Source organism: Oncorhynchus mykiss, chromosome 2, assembly GCF_057628025.1.
Source record: "Oncorhynchus mykiss isolate SJ-2025 chromosome 2, ASM5762802v1, whole genome shotgun sequence".
NCBI lineage: Eukaryota > Metazoa > Chordata > Actinopteri > Salmoniformes > Salmonidae > Oncorhynchus > Oncorhynchus mykiss.
The window spans coordinates 3853317-3877500 of NC_143023.1; the positions used below are offsets into that span (position 1 = coordinate 3853317).

General features: G+C 45.2%; 1 protein-coding gene across 2 annotated transcripts in view; it reads right to left on the reverse strand.

The window, feature by feature from the left end:
- Window positions 1-24184, reverse strand: part of LOC149984763 (threonylcarbamoyladenosine tRNA methylthiotransferase-like) — a 711253-nt gene that overhangs the window by 43792 nt on the left and 643277 nt on the right. For both annotated transcript variants that reach the window (XM_090216175.1, XM_090216176.1), the window contains one exon: window positions 6113-6196. In XM_090216175.1, the coding sequence (XP_090072301.1) occupies window positions 6113-6196 (84 nt within the window). The remainder of the gene's footprint in view (window positions 1-6112; window positions 6197-24184) is intronic.

Sequence of the window (24184 nt, forward strand, 5' to 3'; positions counted from 1 at the left end):
AAACCAGTGACCGAACAGACTGAGAGCGGTATGATCGTGGGTGCCAGGCGAGTCAGATCCAGTATCTCGCCTGGTCCGACGAATCCCGGGTTCTTGTTGCGTCATGCTGATGGCAGAGTCAGGATTCCCCTAAGATTTTAGGCTGTTCTGGAGGCAAAGGTGGGTCCGACCCGGTACTAGATGGGTGTACCTAATAAACTGTCCAGTGAATGTATATTCCCTCTGAACCACAGTCTGTAGAATATATAGGGACAGGAAGAGTGGTGGTGGTGTCTTTGAACAGACTCACAAAACAACAAGAGAGAGACAGAGACAGACCGACACACGGAAAGCGAGAGTGAGAGAAAGGGACACAGAAAGAGAGACAGAGAGAGAAAGAGAGAGAAAGAGAGACAAAGAGAGAGAGAAAAAGAGAGAGACAGAGAGAGAAAGAGAGACAACGAGAGAGAGAAAGAGAGACAAAGAGAGAGAGAAAGAGAGAGACAGAGAGAGAGAGACATAGAGAGAGAAAGAGAGACAGAGAGAGAGAGACATAGAGAGAGAAAGAGAGAGAGAGACACAGAGAGAGAGACAGAGAGAGAGAAAGAGAGACAGAGAGAGAGAGACAGAGAGAGAAAGAGAGACAGAGAGAGAGAGACAGAGAGAGAAGGAGAGACAGAGAGAGAGAAAGAGAGACAAAGAGAGAGACAAAGAGAGAGACAGAGAGACAGAGAGACAAAGAGAGAGACAAAGAGATAGAGACAGAGAGTGAGAGACAGAGAGTGAGACAGAGAGAGACAGAGAGACAAAGAGAGAGAGAGACAGACAGACACACAGAGAGCGAGAGAGAGAAAGAGAGACAGAGAGAGAAAGAGAGACAGAAAGAGAGAGAGTGAGACAGAGAGTGAGACAGAGAGTGAGACAGAGAGAGAGAAAGAGAGACAAAGAGAGAGAGAGACAGACAGACACACAGAGAGCGAGAGAGAGAAAGAGAGACAGAGAGAGAGCGGGATCGAGAGAGAGAGACACAGAGAATGACAGTTAAAGAGAGAGAGAGAGAGAAAGAAACAGAGAGAGCGGGATGCTGTGATGTGGTGTCAGGGATGGGGCTTTAAAAGTTGGCTCATGGTTTTATGACATAATGGTTGAATATGAATCCCATCTATTCACACAGTGTGTCACAGAAAGATGTGTTTCCAGCTGCCTGGGAGAGAAGCAGAGTAAAACAGAGACCGGTCCCATGTCTAGAGACCGGTCCCATGTCTAGAGACCGGTCCCATGTCTAGAGACCGGTCCCATGCCTAGAGACCGGTCCCATGTCTAGAGACCGGTCCCATGTCTAGAGACAGGTCACATGTCTAGAGACCGGTCACATGTCTAGAGACCGATCACATGCCTAGAGACCGGTCACATGCCTAGAGACCGGTCACATGCCTAGAGACCGGTCACATGTCTAGAGACCGATCACATGCCTAGAGACCGGTCACATGCCTAGAGACAGGTCCCATGTCTAGAGACAGGTCACATGTCTAGAGACCGGTCACATGTCTAGAGACCGGTCCCATGTCTAGAGACCGGTCCCATGTCTAGAGACCGGTCCCATGTCTAGAGACCGGTCCCATGTCTAGAGACCGGTCACATGCCTAGAGACCGGTCACATGCCAAGAGACCGGTCACATGCCAAGAGACCGGTCACATGTCTAGAGACCGGTCACATGTCTAGAGACCGGTCGCATGTCTAGAGACCGGTCACATGTCTAGAGACCGGTCACATGTCTAGAGACCGGTCACATGTCTAGAGACCGGTCACATGTCTAGAGACCGATCACATGCCTAGAGACCGGTCACATGCCTAGAGACCGGTCACATGTCTAGAGACCGGTCACATGTCTAGAGACCGGTCACATGTCTAGAGACTAGTCACATGTCTAGAGACCAGTCACATGTCTAGAGACCAGTCACATGTCTAGAGACCGGTCACATGTCTAGAGACCGGTCACATGCCTAGAGACCGGTCACATGTCTAGAGACCGGTCACATGTCTAGAGACCGGTCACATGTCTAGAGACCGGTCACATGTCTAGAGACTGTCTAGAGACTAGTCACATGTCTAGAGACTAGTCACATGTCTAGAGACTAGTCACATGTCTAGAGACCGATCACATGTCTAGAGACCGGTCACATGTCTAGAGACCGGTCACATGCCTAGAGACCGGTCACATGTCTAGAGACCGGTCACATGTCTAGAGACTGTCTAGAGACTAGTCACATGTCTAGAGACTAGTCACATGTCTAGAGACCGGTCTAGAGACCGGTCACATGTCTAGAGACTAGTCACATGTCTAGAGACTAGTCACATGTCTAGAGACCGGTCTAGAGACCGGTCCCATGTCTAGAGACCGGTCACATGTCTAGAGACCGGTCACATGTCTAGAGACTGTCTAGAGACTAGTCACATGTCTAGAGACTAGTCACATGTCTAGAGACTAGTCACATGTCTAGAGACCGGTCACATGTCTAGAGACCGGTCACATGTCTAGAGACCGGTCACATGTCTAGAGACCAGTCACATGTCTAGAGACCAGTCACATGTCTAGAGACCGGTCCCATGTCTAGAGACCGGTGTCATTGTGTACTCAGCCCTCTAGACCGGTCACATGTCTAGAGACCGGTGTCATTGTGTACTCAGCCCTCTAGACAGCTCCTGATTTAGGATGGGCAAGCGAGAAAAAAAATAAAACATTTTAGAGGGATGGGTTTGGAAAAACCTTTGACGCAGATCAAACTGCCAACAGTCCACCTGGAGCTACAGCAACTAGATGACACTAGTAACTACATTTATAGCCCAGAGACAAGACCGGCAGGGAGAACAAGTATCACTGCTCTCTTCCAGTCCCTTTTTTTTAAAAAGCACAACTTCAAACATGTTTTTGATGATTGTTAACACAGGGGTAAATTGATTTATTTGAAGGGATGTTTGAAAGTTATTTTTTTTTTTTACAAGGAGACGAGGGAGGGAAGCTTTGAAGCCATGTGCAGCAGGGTGCTGTGGGATTTTCAGCTGGAATGTGGCTTAAGGCTGGAAGGATGAAGGCTGGACTGAATGTTTGCACATTAAAAGCAGGAGATTATTCTTATTATCAGTTGCCAAAACGGAGGACTGGAGGGCCTCCATGTGATTGATTACAAGCTGAGCTAACCTGGGGTAACCACCTGCATTACAAGCTAAGCTAACCTGGGGGTAACCACCTGCATTACAAGCTAAGCTAACCTGGGGTAACCACCTGCATTACAAGCTAAGCTAACCTGGGGTAACCACCTGCATTACAAGCTAAGCTAACCTGGGGGTAACCACCTGCATTACAAGCTAACCTGGGGTAACCACCTGCATTACAAGCTAAGCTAACCTGGGGTAACCACCTGCATTACAAGCTAAGCTAACCTGGGGGTAACCACCTGCATTACAAGCTAAGCTAACCTGGGGTAACCACCTGCATTACAAGCTAAGCTAACCTGGGGTAACCACCTGCATTACAAGCTAAGCTAACCTAGGGTAACCACCTGCATTACAAGCTAAGCTAACCTGGGGTAACCACCTGCATTACAAGCTAAGCTGGAGGTAGCCCACTGCAATACAAGCTAAGCTAATCTGGGGGTAACCACCTGCATTACAAGCTGAGCTAACCTGGGGTAACCACCTGCATTAGAAGCTGAGTTAACCTGGGGGTAACCACCTGCATTACAAGCTAAGCTAACCCGGGGTAACCACCTGCAATACAAGCTAAGCTAACCTGGAGGTAACCCACTGCAATACAAGCTAAGCTAACCTGGGGGTAACCACCTGCATTACAAGCTGAGCTAACCTGGGGTAACCACCTGCATTACAAGCTAAGCTAACCCGGGGTAACCACCTGCATTACAAACTAAGCTAACCTGGGGGTAACCACCTGCATTACAAGCTAAGCTAACCTGGGGTAACCACCTGCATTACAAGCTAAGCTAACCTGGGGTAACCACCTGCATTACAAGCTAAGCTAACCTGGGGGTAACCACCTGCATTACAAGCTAAGCTAACCTGGGGTAACCACCTGCATTACAAGCTAAGCTAACCTGGGGGTAACCACCTGCATTACAAGCTAAGCTAACCTGGGGGTAACCACCTGCATTACAAGCTAAGCTAACCTGGGGTAACCACCTGCATTACAAGCTAAGTTAACCTGGGGGTAACCACCTGCATTACAAGCTAAGCTAACCTGGGGTAACCACCTGCATTACAAGCTAAGCTAACCTGGGGGTAACCACCTGCATTAGAGCGTTGGACTAGTAACTGAAAGGTTGCAAGTTCGAATCCCCGAGCTGACAAGGTACAAATCTGTCGTTCAGTTAACCCACTGTTCCAAGGCCATCATTGAAAATAGGAATTTGTTCTTAACTGACTTGCCTAGTTAAATGAAGGTCAAATAAACGGACTTACCTGCATCACAATCTAACCACACACAGACTAACCTAACCTGTGGTAACCACCTGTTTGAAAGCCAACATGTGTTAATTCGGTTGGGCATTTCTCTGTGATAAGAGAATAAAAAGTACAGACAGTCAAACCTAATGTTTCCATGGTGATGTCGTGTATAAGAGTACAGACAGTCAAACCCAATGTTTCCATGGTGATGTCGTGTATAAGAGACAGTCAAACCAAACGTTTCCATGGTGATGTCGTGTATAAGAGACAGTCAAACCAAACGTTTCCATGGTGATGTCGTGTATAAGAGTACAGACAGTCAAACCTAATGTTTCCATGGTGATGTCGTGTATAAGAGACAGTCAAACCAAATATTTCCATGGTGATGTTTTGTATAAGAGTACAGACAGTCAAACCCAATGTTTCCATGGTGATGACGTGTATAAGAGTACAGACAGTCAAACCCAATGTTTCCATGGTGATGTCGTGCATAAGAGACAGTCAAACCAAATGTTTCCATGGTGATGTCGTGTATAAGAGTACAGACAGTCAAACCTAATGTTTCCATGGTGATGTCGTGTATGAGAGTACAGACAGTCAAACCAAATGTTTCCATGGTGATGTCGTGTATAAGAGACAGTCAAACCAAATGTTTCCATGGTGATGTCGTGTATAAGAGACAGTCAAACCAAATGTTTCCATGGTGATGTCGTGTATAAGAGTACAGACAGTCAAACCCAATGTTTCCATGGTGATGTCGTGTATAAGAGTACAGACAGTCAAACCCAATGTTTCCATGGTGATGTCGTGTATGAGAGTACAGACAGTCAAACCCAATGTTTCCATGGTGATGTTTTGTATAAGAGTACAGACAGTCAAACCCAATGTTTCCATGGTGATGTTGTGTATAAGAGTACAGACAGTCAAACCCAATGTTTCCATGGTGATGTCGTGTATAAGAGACAGTCAAACCAAATGTTTCCATGGTGATGTCGTGTATGAGAGTACAGACAGTCAAACCAAATGTTTCCATGGTGATGTCGTGTATAAGAGACAGTCAAACCCAATGTTTCCATGGTGATGTCGTGTATAAGAGACAGTCAAACCAAATGTTTCCATGGTGATGTCGTGTATAAGAGTACAGACAGTCAAACCCAATGTTTCCATGGTGATGTCGTGTATAAGAGTACAGACAGTCAAACCCAATGTTTCCATGGTGATGTCGTGTATGAGAGTACAGACAGTCAAACCCAATGTTTCCATGGTGATGTTTTGTATAAGAGTACAGACAGTCAAACCCAATGTTTCCATGGTGATGTCGTGTATAAGAGTACAGACAGTCAAACCCAATGTTTCCATGGTGATGTCGTGTATAAGAGACAGTCAAACCAAATGTTTCCATGGTGATGTCGTGTATAAGAGTACAGACAGTCAAACCCAATGTTTCCATGGTGATGTCGTGTATAAGAGTACAGACAGTCAAACCCAATGTTTCCATGGTGATGACGTGTATAAGAGTACAGACAGTCAAACCCAATGTTTCCATGGTGATGTCGTGTATAAGAAAGAATTCTATAAACCTTCTAATGCCATCTCTTATCGTCTTCAACTGTTGTGAAATGTCATGTCACTGAGTTGTAGCAGGGTGAGTTGAATGAAAGCCTGGTGTCTTACCTGCTCATAGTATTTGTTGTGAGCCACATAGTACTGGGAGTCAAAGGACTCCTCAGTCACAAGCACCAGCTGGGTCTCCCCAATCTGAAAGACAAGAAAGAGTGGCAGTTTAAACACAACGTTGTTTTATCCAGAGTTGATACCAAGCTCATGTTATACATGATAAGGAGAGAGACTACAGCATTTCAATTAGACTCAGACCAGGACTGTCTCAACTAGAACATGACTAGACTCAGACCAGGACTGTCTCAACTAGAACATGACTAGACTCAGACCAGTACTGTCTCAACTAGAACATGACTACACTCAGACCAGGACTGTCTCAACTAGAACATGACTAGACTCAGACCAGGACTGTCTCAACTAGAACATGACTAGACTCAGACCAGGACTGTCTCAACTAGAACATGACTAGACTCAGACCAGGACTGTCTCAACTAGAACATGACTAGACTCAGACCAGGACTGTCTCAACTAGAACATGACTAGACTCAGACCAGGACTGTCTCAACTAGAACATGACTAGACTCAGACCAGGACTGTCTCAACTAGAACATGACTAGACTCAGACCAGGACTGTCTCAACTAGAACATGACTAGACTCAGACCAGGACTGTCTCAACTAGAACATGACTAGACTCAGACCAGGACTGTCTCAACTAGAACATGACTAGACTCAGACCAGGACTGTCTCAACTAGAACATGACTAGACTCAGACCAGGACTGTCTCAACTAGAGCATGACTAGACTCAGACCAGGACTGTCTCATATGGAACATGGATAGAGAGACCAAGGCTGTTTTAATGTCTGAACAGGGTGCCATCTGAGACCAAGGCTGTTTTAATTTTCTGAACAGGGTGCCATTTGAGACCAAGGCTGTTTTAATGTCTAGCGATCACAGCATAAAATACATCTCTTTTATTAGCCTGTAAAAAAAGGTGTTATTTAAAACGAAACCTCTCAAACGAAGTTCACAAATTGGATGTTTAAAAAAAAAAAAATTCTCTCTCCTCTCTCTCTGTCTCTGTGTCTCTTCACACCCACAGAAAGAGAATATGTTCCCATCATGAATATGTGCTAATTAGACGACATAGAAAAAGAGAGGACTAGCTACAACAGGCAGAAACCAACGTGTCCAGGGCTGTCACCCACCCAACACACATACACTACCAATCATTCTGCCAAAGAGACACACGATGAAACAAGAAAACTAAATCCTCAAAGAGAGTAAGAGGACGTTCTCTTCGTGTCAGTTTGTTTTAGTAGTATCTGTTAGTGTAGTAAATTAAATGGGGGAAAAAAAGAATCCACGATGTGGCTTCTATAGTTAATATCATCTTTGATGAACCAATTAAGGAACGTAGAGTTTCCTGATAGCGAGCTAATTGCTTCTAAACTGGTTGCCATGGAGATCCGGGGATGTTGAAGGAAAGGAGAATCGTCTAATTTTATACAGAGTGTTGGTGTTAAAATCACACACACACACACGAGAGAGGCCTGCACTCGTCCTATTAAGTCTCAGACAGACTTCCAATATAAATGTCCATTGTCTATAAGGGCCTCTGTCTTCCAAAGGAAAAATACCTAATGCTTAGATAGATAGCGAGAGAGAGAGAGAGAGAGAGAGACAGAGAGAGAGAGTTGAAAGAGAGAGAGATTGAGAGAGAGAGAGAGAGAGCGAGAGAGAGAGAGAGAGAGAAAGAGAGAGAGAGAGAAAGAGAGAGAGGGACAGCGAGAGAGAGCGAGAGACAGAGAGAGAGAGAGAGTTGAAAGAGAGAGAGAGAAAGAGAGAGAGAGACAGAGAGAGAGACAGAGAGAGAGACAGAGAGAGAGACAGAGAGAGACAGAGAGAGAGACAGAGAGAGAGTTGAAAGAGAGAGAGAGAAAGAGAGAGAGGGACAGAGGGAGAGAGAGAGAGAGAGACAGAGAGAGAGACAGAGAGAGACAGAGAGAGAGTTGAAAGAGAGAGAGAAAGAGAGAGAGGGACAGAGGGAGAGAGAGAGAGAGAGAGAGAGAGAGAGAGAGAGAGAGAGAGAGAGAGAGAGAGAGAGAGAGAGCTCTTTATCATATCTTAATTGCTTTCACTTTATTTCCAGAAGAGGTTTGGGGAGCAGCTGTCCTTTAGAGACTAAAAGACGCCCCGTGAAAGCTGCTTGTTGTTTTGGTCTCTCCCCCCTCCTTACCCCTCCCCTTACCCCTCCACTCCTCCCTACTCATCCCCCTCTCCTCACACACCAACAGGATCTGGCAAAAGAGAGACTGTAAAGGCAAGTTTAAAAAGAGGCGATAGAGAAGAGGAGGAGAAAGAGTAGAGGAGCCAAAGAGGAGAAGAAGAGGATAGGAGGAGAAGAGAATAGGAGAAGAAGAGAATAGGAGAAGAAGAGAATAGGAGAAGAAGAGAGGAGGATAATAATACAATAGGAGAAGAGAATAGGAGGAGAAGAGAATAGGAGAAGAAGAGAATAGGAGGAGAAGAGAATAGGAGGAGAAGAGAATAGAAGAAGAGAATAGGAGGAGAAGAGAATAGGAGAAGAAGAGAATAGGAGGAGAAGAGAATAGGAGAAGAAGAGAATAGAAGGAGAAGAGAATAGGAGGAGAAGAGAATAGGAGGAGAAGAGAATAGGAGAAGAAGAGAATAGGAGGAGAAGAGAATAGGAGGAGAAGAGAATAGGAGGAGAAGAGAATAGGAGGAGAAGAGAATAGGAGAAGAAGAGAATAGGAGGAGAAGAGAATAGGAGAAGAAGAGAATAGGAGAAGAAGAGAGGAGGAGAATAATACAATAGGAGGAGAAGAGAATAGGAGAAGAAGAGAATAGGAGGAGAAGAGAATAGGAGAAGAAGAGAATAGGAGGAGAAGGGAATAGGAGAAGAAGAGAATAGGAGAAGAAGAGAATAGGAGAAGAAGAGAATAGGAGAAGAAGAGAGGAGGAGAATAATACAATAGGAGGAGAAGAGAATAGGGGGAGAAGAGAATAGGAGAAGAAGAGAATAGGAGGAGAAGAGAATAGGAGAAGAAGAGAATAGGAGGAGAAGAGAATAGGAGAAGAAGAGAATATGAGAAGAGAATAGGAGGAGAAGAGAATAGGAGAAGAAGAGAATAGGAGAAGAAGAGAATAGGAGGAGAAGAGAATAGGAGAAGAAGAGAATAGGAGAAGAAGAGAATAGGAGGAGAAGAGAATAGGAGGAGAAGAGAATAGGAGGAGAAGAGAATAGGAGGAGAAGAGAATAGGAGGAGAAGAGAATAGGAGGAGAAGAGAATAGGAGGAGAAGAGAATAGGAGAAGAAGAGAATAGGAGGAGAAGAGAATAGGAGAAGAAGAGAATAGGAGAAGAAGAGAGGAGGAGAATAATACAATAGGAGGAGAAGAGAATAGGGGGAGAAGAGAATAGGAGAAGAAGAGAATAGGAGGAGAAGAGAATAGGAGAAGAAGAGAATAGGAGGAGAAGAGAATAGGAGAAGAAGAGAATAGGAGAAGAGAATAGGAGGAGAAGAGAATAGGAGAAGAAGAGAGGAGGAGAATAATACAATAGGAGGAGAAGAGAATAGGAGGAGAAGAGAATAGGAGAAGAAGAGAATAGGAGGAGAAGAGAATAGGAGAAGAGAATAGGAGAAGAAGACAATAGGAGAAGAGAATAGGAGGAGAAGAGAATAGGAGGAGAAGAGAATAGGAGAAGAGAATAGGAGGAGAAGAGAATAGGAGAAGAGAGGAGGAGAATAATACAATAGGAGGAGAAGAGAATAGGAGAAGAAGAGAATAGGAGGAGAAGAGAATAGGAGGAGAAGAGAATAGGAGGAGAAGAGAATAGGAGGAGAAGAGAATAGAAGAAGAAGAGAATAGGAGGAGAAGAGAATAGGAGAAGAAGAGAATAGGAGAAGAAGAGAATAGGAGAAGAGAATAGGAGGAGAATAATACAATAGGAGGAGAAGAGAATAGGGGGAGAAGAGAATAGGAGAAGAAGAGAATAGGAGGAGAAGAGAATAGGAGAAGAAGAGAATAGGAGGAGAAGAGAATAGGAGAAGAAGAGAATAGGAGAAGAAGAGAGGAGGAGAATAATACAATAGGAGGAGAAGAGAATAGGGGGAGAAGAGAATAGGAGAAGAAGAGAATAGGAGGAGAAGAGAATAGGAGAAGAAGAGAATAGGAGGAGAAGAGAATAGGAGAAGAAGAGAATAGGAGAAGAGAATAGGAGGAGAAGAGAATAGGAGAAGAAGAGAGGAGGAGAATAATACAATAGGAGGAGAAGAGAATAGGAGGAGAAGAGAATAGGAGAAGAAGAGAATAGGAGGAGAAGAGAATAGGAAAAGAAGAGAATAGGAGAAGAAGAGAATAGGAGAAGAGAATAGGAGGAGAAGAGAATAGGAGGAGAAGAGAATAGGAGAAGAGAATAGGAGGAGAAGAGAGGAGGAGAATAATACAATAGGAGGAGAAGAGAATAGGAGGAGAAGAGAATAGGAGAAGAGAATAGGAGGAGAAGAGAATAGGAGGAGAAGAGAATAGGAGAAGAGAATAGGAGGAGAAGAGAATAGGAGAAGAAGAGAGGAGGAGAATAATACAATAGGAGGAGAAGAGAATAGGAGAAGAAGAGAATAGGAGGAGAAGAGAATAGGAGGAGAAGAGAATAGGAGGAGAAGAGAATAGGAGGAGAAGAGAGGAAGAGAAGAGGCTTGATAGTAGGCAGGAGCTCCTCTCTTCGTGTCTCCCCTGGTTGTGTCTCCCCCCCTGGTTTCAAGGCTCATTAAAACACACAGCCTGCTCCTCCTCCTCCTGTCAGCCTGCCCAGAATGCCCAACGACACAAAGGGGAACATGTAAAAGGTTGTCCGTGCCAACGTTAAAAGTCTGTCCGACATTACAGGGAGAGTATTGGACAGAGAGAGACTGCATGAGAGACACCAACAGACAACTGATGGCCTATACAACACTAATACACCCACTATACCTGAAGGACCAGAGCACCACATCTATACACCCACTATACCTGAAGGACCAGAGCACCACATCTATACACCCACTCTACCTGAAGGACCACATCGATACACCCACTATACCTGAAGGACCACATCTATACACCCACTATACCTGAAGGACCACATCTATACACCCACTATACCTGAAGGACCAGAGCACCACATCTATACACCCACTATACCTGAAGGACCAGAGCACCACATCTATACACCCACTATACCTGAAGGACCACATCTATACACCCACTATACCTGAAGGACCAGAGCACCACATCTATACACCCACTATACCTGAAGGACTAGAGCACCACATATATACAGACCCAGCCTTTATAGGGACTAACACACCATTACAGACCCAACTCTTCGCTACAGGTAAACACCATGTATTCACAGTAAAACTCCTTACTACAGGTAAACAATGTGTATTCACAGTAAAACTCCTTACTACAGGTGAACACCATGTATTCACAGTAAAACTCCTTTCTACAGGTAAACAATGTGTATTCACAGTAAAACTCCTTTCTACAGGTAAACAATGTGTATTCACAGTAAAACTCCTTTCTACAGGTAAACAATGTGTATTCACAGTAAAACTCCTTACTACAGGTAAACAACATGTATTCACAGTAAAACTCCTTACTACAGGTAAACACCATGTATTCAGAGCAGCAGCAGAGTAGGCTGGACAATATGAAAACAGCCTCTGTATGGGTGGTTGAATACAGCCTCTGTATGGATGGTTGGAAACAGCCTCTGATTGGATGGTTGAATCTGTATGGATGGTTGAAAACAGCCTCTGATTGGATGGTTGAAAACAGCCTCTGTATGGATGGTTGAAAACAGCCTCTGGTTGAATACAGCCTCTGATTGGATGGTTGAATACAGCCTCTGTATGGATGGTTGAAAACAGCCTCTGATTGGATGGTTGAAAACAGCCTCTGTACGGATAGTTGAAAACAGCCTCAGGTTGAATACAGCCTCTGATTGGATGGTTGAAAACAGTCTCTGATTGGATGGTTGAAAACAGCCTCTGTATGGATGGTTGAAAACAGCCTCTGGTTGAAAACAGCCTCTGATTGGATGGTTGAAAACAGCCTCTGTGTGGATGGTTGAATACAGCCTCTGTATGGATAGTTGAAAACAGCCTCTGGTTGAATACAGCCTCTGATTGGATGGTTGAAAACAGCCTCTGTATGGATGGTTGAATACAGCCTCTGATTGGATGGTTGAAAACAGCCTCTGATTGGATGGTTGAATACAGTCTCTGATTGGATGGTTGAAAACAGCCTCTGTATGGATGGTTGAAAACAGCCTCTGGTTGAATACAGCCTCTGATTGGATGGTTGAATACAGCCTCTGATTGGATGGTTGAAAACAGCCTCTGATTGGATGGTTGAAAACAGCCTCTGATTGGATGGTTGAAAACAGCCTCTGATTGGATGGTTGAAAACAGCCTCTGATTGGATGGTTGAAAACAGCCTCTGTATGGATGGTTGAATAAAGCCTCTCGTCGAACGAGAGGAGAAACGCTGAAGTCAGTCACCGTACCCATCCAATAATTACTAAGGGCGTCCGTCCCAAAACGGCACCCGACTTCCTATTTAGTGCACTACTTTTCACAAGAGCCCTTACGAATGGCATTTTTGGGGGGGATGCACACCCCTAAATCACTTGGGTAAACCTCGGGTGTAGTCATCAGAGGAGCTCTCTAAAAACTGCTCGGTCTCAGGGATAGGTCTCTCAGGGATATGTCTCTCAGGGATAGGTCTCTCAGGGATAGGTCTCTCAGGTATAGGTCTCTCAGGGATAGGTCTTTACGGGATAGGTCTCTCAGGGATAGGTCTCTCAGGTATAGGTCTCTCAGGGATAGGTCTCTCAGGGATAGGTCTCTCAGGGATAGGTCTCTCAGGTATAGGTCTCTCAGGGATAGGTCTCTCAGGGATAGGTCTCTCAGGGATAGGTCTCTCAGGGATAGGTCTCTCAGGGATAGGTCTCTCAGGGATAGGTCTCTCAGGGATAGGTCTCTCAGGGACAGGTCTCTCAGGGATAGGTCTCTCAGGGATAGGTCTCTCAGGGATAGGTCTCTCAGGGATAGGTCTCTCAGGGATAGGTCTCTCAGGGATAGGTCTCTCAGGGATAGGTCTCTCAGGGATAGGTTAGAGATTCGGTAATGATTGGATGGGATACATGCAACAAATCACCTTAGACACACCCCTTGACACTTGAGACGAGGAGGGGAAAGTGAAGTTAGCCTGTAGTTGTTTCCAGACGAATGATGCCTGGTTGTCGATAACAACACAGATGAAATATTGACAACGGGAGGAGATTAAAAGGCGGACAACGTTCACAACGCCCCCAGTGTGGGTTCGTTAGACACGCCGAACATGATATCCATTATCAATTACTTTGGTTTCTAGCAACAGAAAACTTTCTTGACTCTCTAAAACAAACTAGAACAGAAAACTACCTGGATTTTTCTTCCTGTTTCTAATTTGCTCCCCGTGTCTCGTTTGTCTGTTTTCTGCCTCGAGGCAGAAGAACCTAGAAAACTACAATATCTGACAACCTTGTAGAATGAATAATTTAGACATAGCCAGAGGTGAATCTGCAAGTAGAGGTGTGTTTATCTTCACATTTCTCCAACAGAAACGTGGCCAACGTGTGCGCAGAGAAGGCAGTTGAACCTATCGCTGAACCCACTGTGCCCGTTAGCCTGGTACCAGATCAGTAGGCTACACAACACACACACACATCTGGGACCAGGCTACGTGACCGTGGCTTTGGATTCATACCGGTAAACATATACAGCTAGGAATCCTGTTGATTGTGTTGCAGTCCTGAACATGACTCCTGTTGATTGTGTTGCAGTCCTGAACATGACTCCTGTTGATTGTACAGTCCTGAACATCACTCCTGTTGATTGTACAGTCCTGAACATCACTCCTGTTGATTGTACAGTACTGAACATGACTCCTGTTGATTGTACAGTACTGAACATGCCTCCTGTTGATTGTGTTGCAGTCCTGAACATGACTCCTGTTGATTGTACAGTCCTGAACATCACTCCTGTTGATTGTACAGTACTGAACATGACTCCTGTTGATTGTGTTGCTGTCCTGAACATCACTCCTGTTGATTGTGTTGCTGTCCTGAACATGACTCCTGTTGATTGTACAGTCCTGAACATGACTCCTGTTGATTGTGTTGCAGTCCTGAACATCACTCCTGTTGATTGTACAGTCCTGAACATCACTCCTGTTGATTGTGTTGCAGTCCTGAACATGACTCCTGTTGATTGTGTTGCAGTCCTGAACATGACTCCTGTTGATTGTGTTGCAGTCCTGAACATCACTCCTGTTGATTGTGTTGCAGTCCTGAACATGACTCCTGTTGATTGTGTTGCAGTCCTGAACATGACTCCTGTTGATTGTACAGTCCTGAACATCACTCCTGTTGATTGTGTTACAGTCCTGAACATGACTCCTGTTGATTGTGTTGCAGTCCTGCACATGACTCCTGTTGATTGTGTTGCTGTCCTGAACATCACTCCTGTTGATTGTGTTACAGTCCTGAACATGACTCCTGTTGATTGTGTTGCTGTCCTGAACATGACTCCTGTTGATTGTACAGTCCTGAACATGACTCCTGTTGGTTGTGTTGCAGTCCTGAACATGACTCCTGTTGATTGTACAGTACTGAACATCACTCCTGTTGATTGTACAGTCCTGAACATCACTCCTGTTGATTGTGTTACAGTTCTGAACATGACTCCTGTTGATTGTGTTGCAGTCCTGAACATGACTCCTGTTGATTGTGTTGCTGTCCTGAACATGACTCCTGTTGGTTGTGTTGCAGTCCTGAACATGACTCCTGTTGATTGTACAGTACTGAACATGACTCCTGTTGATTGTGTTGCTGTCCTGAACATCACTCCTGTTGATTGTACAGTCCTGAACATGACTCCTGTTGATTGTGTTGCAGTCCTGAACATGACTCCTGTTGATTGTACAGTCCTGAACATGACTCCTGTTGATTGTGTTACAGTCCTGAACATGACTCCTGTTGATTGTGTTACAGTCCTGAACATGACTCCTGTTGATTGTGTTGCAGTCCTGAACATGACTCCTGTTGGTTGTGTTGCTGTCCTGAACATGACTCCTGTTGATTGTGTTGCAGTCCTGAACATGACTCCTGTTGATTGTGTTGCTGTCCTGAACATGACTCCTGTTGATTGTGTTGCAGTCCTGAACATGACTCCTGTTGATTGTGTTGCTGTCCTGAACATGACTCCTGTTGATTGTACAGTCCTGAACATGACTCCTGTTGATTGTGTTGCAGTCCTGAACATGAATCCTGTTGATTGTGTTGCTGTTCTGAACGTCACTCCTGTTGATTGTGTTGCAGTCCTGAACATGACTCCTGTTGATTGTGTTGCAGTCCTGAACATGACTCCTGTTGATTGTGTTGCAGTCCTGAACATGACTCCTGGCCACGTAGGTTTCTTTTAGGAGCCGGGGTCCAGGAGAAAAAGGAGTCGGGATCAAGGAGAAAAATGAGCCGGGGTCAAGGAGAAAAAGGAGCCGGGGTCAAGGAGAAAAATGAGCCGGGGTCAAGGAGAAAAATGAGCCGGGGTCAAGGAGAAAAAGGAGTCGGGGTCAAGGAGAAAGACAGGAAATAGAGATGAAGAGAGGCAGAGAAAGACTGTGCTTTTTTTCCAGTTAAAACCTTAAACACAACATATCTATGTCTCCTGTTATCTGTGTTGCTGTCCTGCACCTAAGACTCTTCATCATGTAGCCAGCAACCAGGGACAAGGAGAAGACGCAGGTGGTTCTAGTCAGAGAGAGGAAGAGAAGTCCAGGAAGAGAGAAGAGGTTTTATATCATGTAATTGTCACTAAAGAACTGTTGAGGTCTCTAAGTTATAGTTTCCTCATTCTGGTAAAAGTATTCCATTTTTATGTCAGCCATTTCCAAAACTACTTTTAAAAAATGCTGAATATGAGAAAAAGCTTCTGCAAACGTAAGGCCTTTTTTTAAAAATATACATATCAAAATATACATATATTTAAAATGGTGACAAAAGAATGATGCCTGTATGAAAACCCCCCACAGTCGTCAATAATGACAAACAACACCACAAACCAGGACGCTGTGATGCTCACAGCAACAAATTCTACTGCTTTGGAAAAAACATGCTGTCCTTTCAAGAAACTCGTGATTTATTTAGTCATTTGAAATAAGGGTGCATGCCTGAGCAGGTGCTCACACCTGGTGTGTGTGTGTGTGTGTGTGTTTTTCAATAAGACTCATACACAACATAAGGAACATCCAGAGACATGAGCTGGTTGGCTGGAGGACGCTGCTGCTGGGGAAACACGTTGTTCAGCCTTGGACTGATGAGGAGACCTGCTGTAGTCTATACACCTCCCAGTGTGTGTGTGTGTGTGTGTGTGTGTGTGTGTGTGTGTGTGTGTGTCTGTGTCTGTGTGTGTGTGTGCGTGTTTCTGTGTGTGTGTGTCTGTGTGTGTGTGCCTGTGCCTGTGTGTGTGTGCCTGTGTGTGTGTGTGTGTGTCTGTGTGTGTGTGCCTGTGTGTGTGTGCCTGTGTGTGTGTGCCTGTGTGTATGTGCCTGTGTACGCTAGTCCAAGCCCCTGAGCCAGACAGTCATCAAACATTCACACAGAACAGAGTAGAAACAAAAGTATTGAAACAAACATTGGGGGTGAACACACACACACACACACACCGATAACCACGGAACCTCAGGTAACACAACACACACACACATATACACACACACACACACTGGGAGATGTATAGACTACAGCAGGTCTCCTCATCAGTCCAAGGCTGAACAACGTGTTTGGAGATATAATAACACATGGGTCCAGAACCAACAACCCACTAATGGAGATATAATAACACATGGGTCCAGAACTAACAACCCACTAATGGAGATATAATAACACATGGGTCCAGAACCAACAACCCACTAATGGAGATATAATAACACATGGGTCCAGAACCAACAACCCACTAATGGAGATATAATAACACATGGGTCTAGAACTAACAACCCACTAATGGAGATATAATAACACATGGGTCCAGAACCAACAACCCACTAATGGAGATATAATAACACATGGGTCCAGAACCAACAACCCACTAATGGAGATATAATAACACATGGGTCTAGAACCAACAACCCACTAATGGAGATATAATAACACATGGGTCCAGAACTAACAACCCACTAATGGAGATATAATAACACATGGGTCCAGAACCAACAACCCACTAATGGAGATATAAAAACACATGGGTCCAGAACCAACAACCCACTAATGGAGATATAATAACACATGGGTCTAGAACTAACAACCCACTAATGGAGATATAATAACACATGGGTCCAGAACTAACAACCCACTAATGGAGATATAATAACACATGGGTCCAGAACTAACAACCCACTAATGGAGATATAATAACACATGGGTCCAGAACTAACAACCCACTAATGGAGATATAATAACACATGGGTCTAGAACCAACAACCCACTAATGGAGATATAATAACACATGGGTACAGAACTAACAACCCACTAATCTCTAGCTAGTGCTTTGGATGAGAAGAATCAGGCAAACAAAGGGGGGGGGGGAGAGGGAGATGGGTCTATACCTCCATAAACGGTGTGTTAACCAGGTGTATACCTCCATAAACGGTGTATTAACCAGGGTGTATACCTCCATAAACGGTGTGTTAACCAGGTGTATACCTCCATAAACGGTGTATTAACCAGGGTGTATACCTCCATAAACGGTGTGTTAACCAGGTGTATACCTCCATAAACGGTGTATTAACCAGGTGTATACCTCCATAAACGGTGTGTTAACCAGGTGTATACCTCCATAAACGGTGTATTAACCAGGGTGTATACCTCCATAAACGGTGTGTTAACCAGGTGTATACCTCCATAAACGGTGTATTAACCAGGTGTATACCTCTATAAACAGTGTATACCTCCATAAATGGTGTATTAACCAGGGTGTATACCTCCATAAACGGTGTATTAACCAGGTGTATACCTCCATAAACGGTGTATTAACCAGGTGTATACCTCCATAAACGGTATTAACCAGGTGTATACCTCCATAAACGGTGTATTAACCAGGTGTATACCTCCATAAACGGTGTATTAACCAGGTGTATACCTACATAAACGGTGTGTTAACCAGGGTGAATACCTCCATAAACGGTGTATTAACCAGGTGTATACCTCCATAAACGGTGTATACCTCCATAAACGGTGTATTAACCGGGTGTATACCTCCATAAACGGTGTATTAACCAGGGTGTATACCTCCATAAACGGTGTATTAACCAGGTGTATACCTCCATAAACAGTGTATTAACCAGGTGTATACCTCCATAAACGGTGTGTTAACCAGGTCTATACCTCCATAAACGGTGTGTTAACCAGGTGTATACCTCCATAAACGGTGTATTAACCAGGTCTATACCTCCATAAACGGTGTGTTAACCAGGTGTATACCTCCATAAACGGTGTATACCTCCATAAACAGTGTATTAACCAGGGTGTATACCTCCATAAACGGTGTATACCTCTATAAACAGTGTGTTAACCAGGTGTATACCTCCATAAACGGTGTATTAACCAGGTGTATACCTCCATAAACGGTGTATTAACCAGGGTGTATACCTCCATAAACGGTGTGTTAACCAGGGTGTATACCTCCATAAACGGTGTATTAACCAGGTGTATACCTCCATAAACGGTGTATTAACCAGGGTGTATACCTCCATAAACGGTGTGTTAACCAGGGTGTATACCTCCATAAACGGTGTATTAACCAGGTGTATACCTCCATAAACGGTGTATTAACCAGGGTGTATACCTCCATAAACGGTGTGTTAACCAGGTGTATACCTCCATAAACAGTGTATTAACCAGGTGTATACCTCCATAAACGGTGTATTAACCAGGTGTATACCTCCATAAACGGTGTATACCTCCATAAACGGTGTATTATCCAGGTGTATACCTCCATAAACAGTGTATTAACCAGGGTGTATACCTCCATAAACGGTGTATTAACCAGGGTGTATACCTCCATAAACAGTGTATACCTCCATAAACGGTGTATTATCCAGGTGTATACCTCCATAAACGGTGTATTAACCAGGGTGTATACCTCCATAAACGGTGTATTAACCAGGTGTATACCTCCATAAACGGTGTGTTAACCAGGGTGTATACCTCCATAAACTGTGTATTAACCAGGGTGTATTCCTCCATAAACGGTGTATTAACCAGGTGTATACCTCCATAAACGGTGTGTTAACCAGGTGTATACCTCCATAAACTGTGTATTAACCAGGGTGTATTCCTCCATAAACGGTGTATTAACCAGGGTGTATACCTCCATAAACGGTGTATTAACCAGGGTGTATACCTCCATAAACAGTGTATTAACCAGGTGTATACCTCCATAAACGGTGTGTTAACCAGGGTGTATACCTCCATAAACGGTGTATTAACCAGGTGTATACCTCCATAAACAGTGTATTAACCAGGGTGTATACCTCCATAAACGGTGTATTAACCAGGTGTTTACCTCCATAAACGGTGTATACCTCCATAAACGGTGTATACCTCCATAAACGGTGTATACCTCCATAAACGGTGTATACCTCCATAAACGGTGTATTAACCAGGTGTATACCTCCATAAACGGTGTATTAACCAGGTGTATACCTCCATAAACGGTGTATTAACCAGGTGTATACCTCCATAAACGGTGTATTAACCAGGGTGTATACCTCCATAAACGGTGTATACCTCCATAAACGGTGTATACCTCCATAAACGGTGTATACCTCCATAAACGGTGTATACCTCCATAAACGGTGTATACCTCCATAAACGGTGTATTAACCAGGTGTATACCTCCATAAACGGTGTATTAACCAGGTGTATACCTCCATAAACGGTGTATTAACCAGGGTGTATACCTCCATAAACGGTGTATACCTCCATAAACGGTGTATACCTCCATAAACGGTGTATACCTCCATAAACGGTGTGTTAACCAGGTGTATACCTCCATAAACGGTGTATTAACCAGGTGTATACCTCCATAAACAGTGTGTTAACCAGGTGTATACCTCCATAAACGGTGTATTAACCAGGTGTATACCTCCATAAACAGTGTGTTAACCAGGTGTATACCTCCATAAACGGTGTATACCTCCATAAACGGTGTATACCTCCATAAACGGTGTATTAACCAGGGTGTATACCTCCATAAACAGTGTGTTAACCAGGGTGTATACCTCCATAAACGGTGTATTAACCAGGGTGTATACCTCCATTCAAATGCTATTGCTAACCGGTTTTCACATTCACTCTTCACACTAATGCTAATTCTAATGCTAACTTGTTCTCCCATTGAGTTTGGCTCAGGCTCCTGTGAGAGAAGCCCAGCTCTGACGGGTAGTTCTGGCAGGTAGACCTCGTTTGCGTCCCAAATCGCACCCTATTCACTATGCAGTGCACTACTTTTGACCAGGAACCCATAGGACTCTGGTCAAAAGTAGTGCACTTACGTAGGGGAATAAGGTACCAATTGGGACACATCCCTTTTGACTTTTCACTGCACGGTGGTGGTGTGGAGATCCAACACAGCACAGCGAGGGGCAGAACAATTACACACTAGAACGTGTTGTTCACGTCTGTTTACCATCCAACAAGCCTGCCAGGCCAGACAAACGCCAAGTTCACACATAAATAAATCAAGTTGTGAGCACAAACTTAAAGTGCAGGCTACTCCAAAACACTATATTGTACTGTATTGACAGATACTGTTGGGATGTTTTAAAAAATAAAACTAAATCTGGTAGAGAAACAATTTAGGGGATCAAATGTGAAGCTGAGAACTTTTTTTTCTTCCAAAAGTCTGACTGCTGGGGAGAGGAGAGGAGAGGAGAGGAGGGGAGAGAAAGAGAGAGAGAGGAGAGGAGAGGAGAGGAAGAGAGAGAGAGAGAGAGAGAGAGAGGAAGAGAGAGAGAGAGAGAGAGAAAGAGGAGAGAAGAGGAAGAGAGAGAGAGAGAGAGAGAGAGAGAGAGAGGAAGAGAGAGAGAGAGAGAGAGAGAGAGAGAAAGAGAGAGAGAGAGAGAAAGAGGAGAGAAGAGGAAGAGAGAAAGAGGAGAGAAGAGGAAGAGAGAGAGAGAGAGAGAGAGAGAGGAAGAGAGAAAGAGAGAGAGAGAGAGAGAGAGAGAGAGAGAGAGAGAGAGAAATAGCAGCTCCCCTGTCATTTGTGTCTCAGAGAAGAAAACAAACTAAACTGACTTACTAAAAGAGAGAAAACAGAAAGAGCTGCCGGTCCAGATGAATCACTGACCAAAACCACAACAGAGATTTACCACAGAAGAGATCTCAATATCCATTGGTAAATGATGCAAACTACTAACAGAAGAAATTACATTAAATCGCCCTGACACCTCACATAAGTCAATGTCTTAGAGTCTTTTATTTAGGGAGTTTAAACGCTTTGCTTTGCCCTTTCTCCCTGGTTAGAAACCTTTCAGTTTTCGAGCAATGGCGTTAGCTGGGTGACTGGGCGATTCCGCTTGACGACTGTAACCGTCCGGGACAATGGGCTCAGGGTCAAAGTTCAAATGGTGACCCATGAAGTTGAGCTTTAACGAGCCCTAGCAGTGTGGCGGTTTTCTATGGCACGCAACGCGCACACATCACACATCCCACACACACACACACACACGCTCCACTCCCTCCATCCATCCATCTCTCCCAGCCCTACTCCACTCCCTCCACCAATCCATCTCTCCCAGCCTTGCTCCACTCCCTCCATCCATCCATCCATCTCTCCCAGCCCTGCTCCACTCCCTCCATCCATCCATCTCTCCCAGCCCTGCTCCACTCCCTCCATCCATCCATCTCTCCCAGCCCTGCTCCACTCCCTCCATCCATCCATCTCTCCCAGCCCAGCTCCACTCCCTCCTTCCATCCATCTCTCCCAGCCCAGCTCCACTCCCTCCATCCATCCATCTCTCCCAGCCCTGCTCCACTCCCTCCATCCATCCATCTCTCCCAGCCCTGCTCCACTCCATCCATCCATCCATCTCTCCCAGCCCTGCTCCACTGCCTCCATCCATCCATCTCTCCCAGCCCTTCTCCACTCCCTCCATCCATCCATCTCTCCCAGCCCTGCTCCACTCCATCCATCCATCCATCTCTCCCAGCCCTGCTCCACTCCCTCCATCCATCCATCTCTCCCAGCCCTGCTCCACTCCATCCATCCATCCATCTCTCCCAGCCCTGCTCCACTGCCTCCATCCATCCATCTCTCCCAGCCCTGCTCCACTCCATCCATCCATCCATCTCTCCCAGCCCTGCTCCACTCCATCCATCCATCCATCTCTCCCAGCCCTGCTCCACTCCATCCATCCATCCATCTCTCCCAGCCCTGCTCCACTGCCTCCATCCATCCATCTCTCCCAGCCCTTCTCCACTCCCTCCATCCATCCATCTCTCCCAGCCCTGCTCCACTCCATCCATCCATCCATCCATCTCTCCCAGCCCTGCTCCACTCCATTTCTCCCCGCCCTGCTTCACGCACCCAGCCCCCTCCTCACCCCCTCCCCAGCCCCCTCCTCACCCCCACCCCAGGCCCCTCCTCTCCCCCCACGTGTCATAACCACACAGAGGCCAGAATTTCTATCAACTATTAAACAACCACACAGCTTCAGGGAAGCCCGCCCGCCCCACACACCCACACACCAAAAGCCTTCCTGCCCTGCTTGCCAACTTTGGTTGTGTAAGAGACTGAGTTTGGGGTTAAAGGGGGTGAAGCAACCCAGCTGGGGCAGAATATCCACACAGCAGCCCCTCAGCCACGTTCTGGCCCTGGGGGGACTAGATGGAACAGAACCATGGTTATAGGAGGGAGGGGAGACTACATGGAACAGAACCATGGTTATAGGAGGGAGGGGAGACTACATGGAACAGAACCATGGTTATAGGAGGGAGACTACATTGAACAGAACCATGGTTATAGGAGGGAGACTACATTGAACAGAACCATGGTTATAGGAGGGGGACTACATGGAACAGAACCATGGTTATAGGAGGGAGACTACATTGAACAGAACCATGGTTATAGGAGGGAGACTACATGGAACAGAACCATGGTTATAGGAGGGGAGACTAGATGGAACAGAACCATGGTTATAGGAGGGGGACTACATGGAACAGAACCATGGTTATAGGAGGGGGACTACATGGAACAGAACCATGGTTATAGGAGGGAGACTACATGGAACAGAACCATGGTTATAGGAGGGGGACTACATGGAACAGAACCATGGTTATAGGAGGGGGACTACATTGAACAGAACCATGGTTATAGGAGGGAGACTAGATGGAACAGAACCATGGTTATAGGAGGGGGACTACATGGAACAGAACCATGGTTATAGGAGGGGGACTACATGGAACAGAACCATGGTTATAGGAGGGAGACTACATTGAACAGAACCATGGTTATAGGAGGGAGACTACATGGAACAGAACCATGGTTATAGGAGGGGAGACTAGATGGAACAGAACCATGGTTATAGGAGGGAGGGGAGACTACATGGAACAGAACCATGGTTATAGGAGAGGAGACTACATGGAACAGAACCATGGTTATAGGAGGGAGGGGAGACTACATGGAACAGAACCATGGTTATAGGAGAGGAGACTACATGGAACAGAACCATGGTTATAGGAGGGAGACTACATGGAACAGAACCATGGTTATAGGAGGGAGACTAGATGGAACAGAACCATGGTTATAGGAGGGAGGGGAGACTACATGGAACAGAACCATGGTTATAGGAGGGAGACTACATGGAACAGAACCATGGTTATAGGAGGGAGACTACATGGAACAGAACCATGGTTATAGGAGGGAGGGGAGACTACATGGAACAGAACCATGGTTATAGGAGGGAGACTACATGGAACAGAACCATGGTTATAGGACAGGAGACTACATGGAACAGAACCA